Genomic DNA, 10,013 nt, shown 5'->3' on the forward strand with positions numbered 1-10,013 from the left:
TGAAACGACACGTTTGAGAGAGGCGGGGCATAGAGGACCTACAATAATGTACAGTATTTGAAAAATAATGTGTTTTTTGAACATTAAAGCATGTCAACATATTCTGTTACACCAAATACACAAAATAATGATCTTTAAAAAAGCATCATATGACCCCTTTAAATAAAAATTTGTGTTTGAAATATGCATACAAAATATATTGTACATTTTTTTTTTTTTTCATATTATGGTTTATGTTAAAAACATTTTAGTGTTAGAAAACTTAATTAGATTAAAACACCTTTCAATATATATCCTTTAAAATAATATGTAAAATAAAGTTACACTGTTAATTAAACACATGTATGTGTGTTTATATATAATATATTCAAAATATACTATAAATTAAAATACAATATATTATCTTAGTTCGCAAGTAAATGTATATAGTTTTTTAATCACTATTTTTGTGTAAAAAAATACATAAACATCCTTAAAATGATTAAGGCAAAATTATATTTTGAATTAATGAGGTTCCTAAATAAAATAGCCACTGGGGTAGGAAAACAAAATTAAAACTTATTTCAATATATTCTTTAAAATTATATGTATACAAAATATTCTGTTAATTAAACATTTTATGTATTTCTTTATACATACTGTATTCAATATTTACTATCTATCTATATCTATATATATAAACCTAACAGTATGTTAGTATATTATTAGAGAGTTTTGCTTTTCAAGTAAATTTATCTTGTTTTAAGAATGTTTAGATATTTTTCTGGAAAACGAGAACACGAGTTCTCACTCTCTCGCTCTGAATGTAATTTGGAGTCGCTGAGTGTTAATTAAAGCGGCAGTGGCTCTGTGGGGTTGGCTTTGGAGCTGTCTGAGATGAAACCCAGAATGTGTTTTTCTACTTCCACTGTGTTTTTACTGCCCACTGTAACTAATCTACCTGTCTGGTTTCAGGGCATAGATGAAGCCTCCAGCAAAGATAAGTGAGTTCTGCTTTTATTTGGACACAAATCCATTCTCTGGCTTTGCAGGGGCTTATGGGTTAGATTTCACAGGCTGTTTTCACAATCTGTGAGTCTTTTTAGAATAGAGCCAACATAAAATGAATATTCTAGGTTAGTTTTCAATTCAAGAAAGCAAATTTGGGCACCACTAACGCTTATTTTTTTGTAATGGTTCAAAATAGTAGCAAAATAGGGACTGAGATATTGTTTATATATTTTTAATATCAAAAGCTACATTTTATGCCATCACCTTTTTTATCCTGAATACTTTTTTTGCTCTCTCCAGCCGCTGTGCCCAAGAGGCTCTGAACCCAGAGGACGAGGTCGATGAGTTTTTAGGTCGTGCCATTGATGCTCGTAGCATTGACCAGCTGAGGAAGGACCACGTCAAGAAGTTCCTGCTCACATTCCAAACACCTTTTCTGGAGAAAAAGGTCCGTAGACAGCTTTGTAAACCTGTACAGCACTCAGAGTACTGAAAAAAAAATGTCTGAACTGGTAACAGTATCACCATTTTTTGTGCTTTTAGTATTCAAAAAAGGTGGATGATCGTTTTGGTGGTTACGTGGCCTGTACACTCGTCGTCTTCTGCTTTATTGTTTTTATACAAATAATCATATTTCCACAGTGAGTGATGAAGTATTCTTTATAATGAATTTGATTTAATGTTAAGATATATATTTGTTATGTTATATGTTGAATGGTGTTGTGTATTTTGTTTTGCAGTACGCCGTTAATGCTGGGCATGTTCATCAGCATCTTTATTATTCTCGCCCATGTCCTCTTTATATGTGCCATTTACTCCTGTGTTAAGGTCAGTCACTATCTTCCTTGATCCTTCACATTTGTGTATGTGAAATCTAGACTACATTTTCAAAAAAATGAATGTGCAACTTTTCTAAATGATGCTTTATAGGCGTTTTCTGATTTATTCACAATTTTTCCTCTTGTCTCTCTTTCAGCTTTTCCCAGTTACCTTGCAGACAGTGTCAAAGAGGATTGTTCAGTCCCGTGTCAACAGCACACTCGTCGGAGTCTTTACAATTCTGCTTCTTTTCATCTCTGCCTTCGTTAATATGGTAGGAATTCGATCTGAGACTGTTGCTGGCTGAAAAAAGTCTTTGTTAGTTTTTTTTTTCCCCTGTATGTCAGTGTAATTCTACACTAGTATGAGCACTAATTTCCCCAGTTAAGCAGGGGTTTCAAACTCAATTCACTTTCACTTTGATTAATTTTGGATGGATTTTTTATTTATTTATTTCAATAGGTGGAGATGACATCATTCTTCCAGATTTAAAACGAGGAGTGAATTAAAATATATTTAATATACTCCTCATTTTAAATCTGGAAATGCTGTTGTTGCCATCACCTCCTATTGAAATAATAATAATAATAATAATAATAATATATTGCTCTGTAAATATTTAATATTTGATAAATATTTGATATTTGTAGGATTATTAAAAGTTTTAAAATGATTAAATGCTCAATTGAATTCAAATATGAGTAAAAATAAAAAGAAATGTAATGAAATTTTAAAGATGTCTTTCCCCCTGATTCCTTACTGGAAACTATATATATATATATACTTAAAAAAAAAAATAATAATTTCTCTCTCAGTTTACCTGTGACCGGGAGGATCTGCTAAAATGTGTGGCGGGACAGTTGAATATTTCTGATTCAGTCATGCTGTGTCTGCTGTATAATCTGACTGGACTAGCAGAGGAACCCCTCTTCTTCTGTCCCGGGCAGCCTTCAACATGTCTTTTACCCGAGGTCAGTGTGTGTGTGTGTGTGTGTGTGTGTGTGACCATCTGTGCATGTATGATGTGTGCACATCAACAGTTTCTTGCTTACTTAGACCCACTGAAAAAAAATGTTTGTAGAATTTATGCAAACTTATGTAAAAACTCAATGATTTATTTTGAAAAATGATGAGTTTTCCCTTGTTGTCATGGTAACAGTATGGCGGCATGTTGAATGATGGTGTTGACTGGTGTTGTTCCTGTGCTTCTAGTATTTCACATACAGTGTGCTGCTGACTCTGCTGTGCTGCTCAGTGTTCCTGCACATCAGCAGTATAGGCAAGCTGGTCCTCATGCTCTTCATCCAGGTCTGCTTCCTGCTGCTAGTGGAGTGGCCTCTAGTCACGCTGCTAGACAACGCCGACCTGCTGGTTACCGCCAATGCAATGTGAGTGTTATTTTCAGCAAGCATATAGAGTGGATATGTAAAAAGTCGTCTTGTAAGTCAGTGGCATTAGGTCAGTACTAAAATGACAAAAAAAAACTACAGCATCATCAGTAGTACAGGGTACCGACTCAATTGGATATCTACATATTAATAAAATATGTCTATTAAAATGAAACCATATTGACAAGAAAAAGAGAACTACTTTATTAACTAATTTTCTTTTTTATATTTACTTGTAAAAATTACTTGGAATAAAACAAGCTATAATCCCTTATCATATGAAATAAATATGAGACAAAAACTCATACAGGGGCATTTTTTTGCCCCAATATCTTACATTTTAGGGGCATATAACTGCATTATAGGCTACATCACACAGTGAGTTGTTGCCCTGCATCATGTTTGTCAACAGTATGAAATGTAAGATGACGTACAGGTCTGGGGCGGCGGGGCTGGTGCATTAATTAAGTTAAAATTTTAATCGTGTTATTTTTCCATAACTAATTAAATAATACGCTAAAGCAACAGCCCTAATTATAATTCAAGACATTTCTGTGTCAAAACATATTTTGTGCCTTTTTGAGGGGTTTAAGAACTGCTAAAATGGCCAGTGACTAACACATTATTCACAATCAATATTTGTTCTTTCCCACCAAGAGTTGATCATGACAAAGCCACTATAAGTATAATCATATTGAAAAAGATAAAGACTGCATTTTATCAGTTACCTCTGTTTAAATCTCATGGTCATTTTTTTTTTTTATTTGAGGACCAAAAAATGACGGAAGTCCTAAGGATTGTGGCCATGGCCATGGATTATGATTATTTTTCTTTGTTTTATCGTGATCACGGCTTAATTTTCTCGTGATCTCAACATAACGAAAGTTGTTTTCTCATTATCACAACTTAATATTTTCTTGTGAACTCGACATAACAAAAAAATTGTTTAAATTTTTTTTTACAATGATTGTTTGATCTACTGTAAGTAACAAATGCAACTTTGACGCGCATCTGCTCAACAGATAAACCCTTTGCCTCTTATACTGAATGTTGTGGATATATTTCAGCAAATTTAGCTTCTTTAGTAATAACGTCTACAATACATAAATAAAGGCTAATCAATCACTGTTGATTTTTTTTTTCCAGAGACAGTACGCCAAACATTTTGTTTGTGTAATTAATATGTTTAAATGGTCAAAGCAACACCGCAAATGATGCAGAGAACTATTTTAAAATCTTTTAGAGCTGCTTGGATTCAAGTCACTTTATTTTCCTTTTATTTGAAATAAAATTATATATAATTTGTGATTTTTATTAGTCATGTAGGATATGCTGTGAGTGACTGATATCATGTTCGTTACAAGCTTGGGATGTGTGTGTGTGTGTGTGTGTGTGTGTGTGTGTGTGACCATCTGTGCATGTATGATGTGTGCACATCAACAGTTTCTTGCTTACTTAGACCCACTGAAAAAAAATGTTTGTAGAATTTATGCAAACTTATGTAAAAACTCAATGATTTATTTTGAAAAATGATGAGTTTTCCCTTGTTGTCATGGTAACAGTATGGCGGCATGTTGAATGATGGTGTTGACTGGTGTTGTTCCTGTGCTTCTAGTATTTCACATACAGTGTGCTGCTGACTCTGCTGTGCTGCTCAGTGTTCCTGCACATCAGCAGTATAGGCAAGCTGGTCCTCATGCTCTTCATCCAGGTCTGCTTCCTGCTGCTAGTGGAGTGGCCTCTAGTCACGCTGCTAGACAACGCCGACCTGCTGGTTACCGCCAATGCAATGTGAGTGTTATTTTCAGCAAGCATATAGAGTGGATATGTAAAAAGTCATCTTGTAAGTCAGTGGCATTAGGTCAGTACTAAAATGACAAAAAAAAACTACAGCATCATCAGTAGTACAGGGTACCGACTCAATTGGATATCTACATATTAATAAAATATGTCTATTAAAATGAAACCATATTGACAAGAAAAAGAGAACTACTTTATTAACTAATTTTCTTTTTTATATTTACTTGTAAAAATTACTTGGAATAAAACAAGCTATAATCCCTTATCATATGAAATAAATATGAGACAAAAACTCATACAGGGGCATTTTTTTGCCCCAATATCTTACATTTTAGGGGCATATAACTGCATTATAGGCTACATCACACAGTGAGTTGTTGCCCTGCATCATGTTTGTCAACAGTATGAAATGTAAGATGACGTACAGGTCTGGGGCGGCGGGGCTGGTGCATTAATTAAGTTAAAATTTTAATCGTGTTATTTTTCCATAACTAATTAAATAATACGCTAAAGCAACAGCCCTAATTATAATTCAAGACATTTCTGTGTCAAAACATATTTTGTGCCTTTTTGAGGGGTTTAAGAACTGCTAAAATGGCCAGTGACTAACACATTATTCACAATCAATATTTGTTCTTTCCCACCAAGAGTTGATCATGACAAAGCCACTATAAGTATAATCATATTGAAAAAGATAAAGACTGCATTTTATCAGTTACCTCTGTTTAAATCTCATGGTCATTTTTTTTTTTTATTTGAGGACCAAAAAATGACGGAAGTCCTAAGGATTGTGGCCATGGCCATGGATTATGATTATTTTTCTTTGTTTTATCGTGATCACGGCTTAATTTTCTCGTGATCTCAACATAACGAAAGTTGTTTTCTCATTATCACAACTTAATATTTTCTTGTGAACTCGACATAACAAAAAAATTGTTTAAATTTTTTTTTACAATGATTGTTTGATCTACTGTAAGTAACAAATGCAACTTTGACGCGCATCTGCTCAACAGATAAACCCTTTGCCTCTTATACTGAATGTTGTGGATATATTTCAGCAAATTTAGCTTCTTTAGTAATAACGTCTACAATACATAAATAAAGGCTAATCAATCACTGTTGATTTTTTTTTTCCAGAGACAGTACGCCAAACATTTTGTTTGTGTAATTAATATGTTTAAATGGTCAAAGCAACACCGCAAATGATGCAGAGAACTATTTTAAAATCTTTTAGAGCTGCTTGGATTCAAGTCACTTTATTTTCCTTTTATTTGAAATAAAATTATATATAATTTGTGATTTTTATTAGTCATGTAGGATATGCTGTGAGTGACTGATATCATGTTCGTTACAAGCTTGGGATGTGTGTGTGTGTGTGTGTGTGTGTGTGTGTGTGTGTGGTTTCCACAACGAAATGTAGAAAATACAAAAGATTACAACACTGTAGAACATCACTGAATTAAAATAGCCTATACACTTTACATATATAAATAACATTTCTTATCAATATACATTTAATGATTAACAGTACAGATTAAAAATAAGGACAAAGATGCACATTACAAATAAATCGTTGAAGTGTGTCCTAAACACAACATCCCTGCTTATTAACTAACAATCATGCACTTCAAAATGCACAAATAAAGACATACTGTAGGTGCAAACAGAATACTATACAGTGACGTCAGCCTTGGTTTTAATAAGCAGTTAGTTTATGACACGGAATGCTATTGCGGTGGTGAAACTGTGATGAGTCACGCATGTAGAAAGAACTTAACGATACACAAAATAATCATAATGATTCAAGCATTTAACATTTATGAATTAATTAAATGTCAGTAATGAACAATACTGCACAAATTATAGCGACTACGAAAAAGGTCCTTATTCTGTCCCAAACGCATACAGTACAGTGAAGTGGATATACAGTAGTATACAACACCCCATCAGTTATATTCAGTTCTATACTTCCACCTGTTGGTGCAGTTGTTGTACTATTGTTGTCGAGATCAGGAGAAAATTAAGTCGAGATAACGAGAAAACAACTTTTGTTATGTCGAGATCACGAGAAAATATTAAGTTGTGATAACAAGAACACAACTTTTGTTGTCAAGATCACGAGAAAATCGTGATCATGAGAAAACAAGAAAAAAAATATTAGTAATCCATGGCCTCTTAGGACTTCCGTAAAAAATAGATATAATAGCATTTATTATAAGATTTCCTTTAAAATTATTCTGTAAACAGATTTAAATCTATTAAATGTATCCTTTTATATATGGGGACACAAGTGTGGTACACATTATAACCATTTAATGCAAATGACCCATATTTTACTGGGCGTCGTTTATTTTTAGTGGGTCATGTTGGTCACTAATGGAAATATGTCTGTTTTTACACAGGTATTCTTTCAATGAAACAAATTATTGGTGAGTTCATGTCATGCTTTATTGTTTTATGATTGTAAGAGAGATGGTTCAAAGGCAGAAGGAGCTTTAGAATATGATTCCGGTGTGTCTCTTCTTTTCAGTTCTTTCAGTTTGTTTTAAAAACTACTAACTGTATATGCAAATATATGAGGTTTACGGTATAGACTACTAAAGTATGATCTACAATGCAGAAACTTATAATTACATCTAACTAATACACTTGCGATGGTATTCGCGCAATCTCTGACAAACTCTAATTATGTGTTGTACGTGTTGTTGTTTTCCCACATAGTCAGGAAACGGTGACTAAAGTGTCTCTGAGGGTGTCGATTCCAGTCATCCTCACTGTATTTGTACTGGCTCTCTATCTGCACGCACAGCAGGTCGAGTCCACCGCACGCCTTGACTTCCTGTGGAAGCTACAGGTGTGTAGTCTGTCTCTGAATCGATCACTTAGCGAAAATACATTTCCAGTAGGATCCCAGCATAGTCGATGACTTATTCGCTGTCATTCTTCACCAGGCCACTGAAGAGAAAGAGGAGATGGAGGAGCTGCAGGCCTATAACCGTCGTCTCCTTCACAACATCCTGCCCAAAGATGTGGCTGCCCACTTCCTCGCGCGAGAACGTCGGAATGATGAGCTCTACTATCAGTCATGTGAATGTGTGGCCGTTATGTTTGCCTCCATCAGCAACTTCTCAGAGTTTTACACTGAACTGGAGGCCAACAATGAGGGTGTGGAGTGCCTGAGACTGCTCAATGAGATCATCGCTGACTTTGATGAGGTAAGAACGTTTTTGTTTACAAAATATATGTGTACTGTGTATATTCATTATGTATATGTAAATAAACATGCATGTATATATTTTACAAATATTTACATGTGTATATATATATATTTATTATTCATATATAATTTATATTATATAAACATTAATATATTATATATAAACAAAACATTTTTGTGTATTTTACCACCTTTATGTAGAAAATGTCTTTTTTATAAATCTTATTCTTTATGTTTTTTACTGTTAATAGATCATTTCTGAAGAGAAATATAAGCAGTTGGAGAAGATCAAAACTATTGGTAGTACTTACATGGCAGCATCTGGATTGAATGACTCGACGTATGACAAAGAGGGCCGCACACACATTCTAGCTCTTGCTGACTATGCCATGAGGCTACGAGAACAGATGAAGTACATCAACGAACACTCATTCAACAACTTTCAGATGAAGATAGGTAAGTAGGTCTTTACTGTGAACTTTGCCTGATATATATTTAACTTTGAAAGTGCAAAGACAATTTATGAATTGGCCTGCAGACTCAGAGGCTTAGGAGTTTGTTAGAGCAGACAATGACAAATGTATTTTTACCACAGGTTTGAACATTGGGCCAGTGGTTACTGGTGTGATTGGAGCCAGAAAGCCTCAGTATGACATATGGGGCAACACAGTGAATGTGGCCAGTCGCATGGACAGCACAGGTGTTCCTGATCATATCCAGGTAACCACAACATAATAAACTCTTTGCTTATACAAGACTATTTTTGGCAAAACACAGCTTAGAGTCCCCCATTAATTTCCATCTACAAAAGTGTAACACTATACATCAGTTACTATGTTCAACATTGTATATATAAAGATGGTGCTGCCCTCTCTCCATGGAAGCATATGGGTAGCAAAATTCATTTTGAAATGTAATTTGCAAAATGACAATGCAATATGTAAAATGGCAATGTATTTCTGTATTTAAATTTACATTTTCCCATACATATGTGCAACATTTAGTGCAAAATGAAAATTAAATTATATAATTTACATTTGTAATTTCCTACACTAGTTTTAATATGTAAATTAAAAACACATTTTAATGCTTTATAAGTTGCAAAATTAAAATGAAATTGTATTTAATTGTATTTACCCAAATTGATTAGATATGTTTAACATGTCCAAGCAAAAACTGTAGCAAAATTATCATTTAAATGCCATTTTTCCTAAATGCATTTAGACTTACGGGTAGGACACTTGGGACTGCATTTTCATCGTGATATTGCGTGATAATTGTAGCAAAATGCAGCGTGAATTTCAAAATGCATTCTGGAGCCAAATGTGCAGCAAAATGGTAGCAAAAATGGTGATTTAAATGTCTTTTATTTTTCTTAAATGCATTGACACTTACACTTAAGACGTTTCAATTGCATTTTCATTAAATACCCTGCGATAATGTAGTTTAAAGGGGTCATATGACGTTGCTAAAAAGAACATTATTTTGTGTATTTGGTGTAATGAAATGTGTTTATGCGGTTTAAGGTTCAAAAAACACATTATTTTCCACATACTGTACAGTGTACATTATTGTTGCTCCTCTATGCCCCGCCTTTCTGAAACACAAACAAACTTTTACAAAGCTCATCGTTCTGAAAAGCGAGGTGTGCTCTGATTGGCCAGCTATCCAGTGCGTTGTGATTGGCCGAATACCTCAAGCGTGTGATGGAATTGACCTATCGGTCTTACTGTTGCTCACTCGGACAAACAAACGGAGTTGCTCACTGTCTTACAATGACAGCTGGCAGTGAAAACCTT

The 10,013-nt window shown here is 34.1% G+C and overlaps 1 protein-coding gene across 3 annotated transcripts in view; it reads left to right on the plus strand.

Annotated features, from left to right (window-relative positions):
• Positions 1-10,013, plus strand: part of adcy6b (adenylate cyclase 6b) — a 49,236-nt gene that overhangs the window by 34,938 nt on the left and 4,285 nt on the right. For all 3 annotated transcript variants that reach the window (XM_016495890.1, XM_016495891.1, XM_016495892.1), the window contains 12 exons: positions 955-983; positions 1,291-1,438; positions 1,534-1,631; positions 1,731-1,818; positions 1,967-2,083; positions 2,625-2,780; positions 3,022-3,197; positions 7,400-7,426; positions 7,719-7,851; positions 7,949-8,212; positions 8,466-8,670; positions 8,810-8,934. In XM_016495890.1, coding sequence (XP_016351376.1) covers positions 955-983; positions 1,291-1,438; positions 1,534-1,631; positions 1,731-1,818; positions 1,967-2,083; positions 2,625-2,780; positions 3,022-3,197; positions 7,400-7,426; positions 7,719-7,851; positions 7,949-8,212; positions 8,466-8,670; positions 8,810-8,934 — 1,566 coding nt within the window. The remainder of the gene's footprint in view (positions 1-954; positions 984-1,290; positions 1,439-1,533; positions 1,632-1,730; positions 1,819-1,966; positions 2,084-2,624; positions 2,781-3,021; positions 3,198-7,399; positions 7,427-7,718; positions 7,852-7,948; positions 8,213-8,465; positions 8,671-8,809; positions 8,935-10,013) is intronic.

Source organism: Sinocyclocheilus anshuiensis, unplaced genomic scaffold (genome assembly GCF_001515605.1).
Source record: "Sinocyclocheilus anshuiensis isolate Anshui unplaced genomic scaffold, SAMN03320099.WGS_v1.1 scaffold234, whole genome shotgun sequence".
Classification (NCBI taxonomy): Eukaryota; Metazoa; Chordata; class Actinopteri; order Cypriniformes; family Cyprinidae; genus Sinocyclocheilus; species Sinocyclocheilus anshuiensis.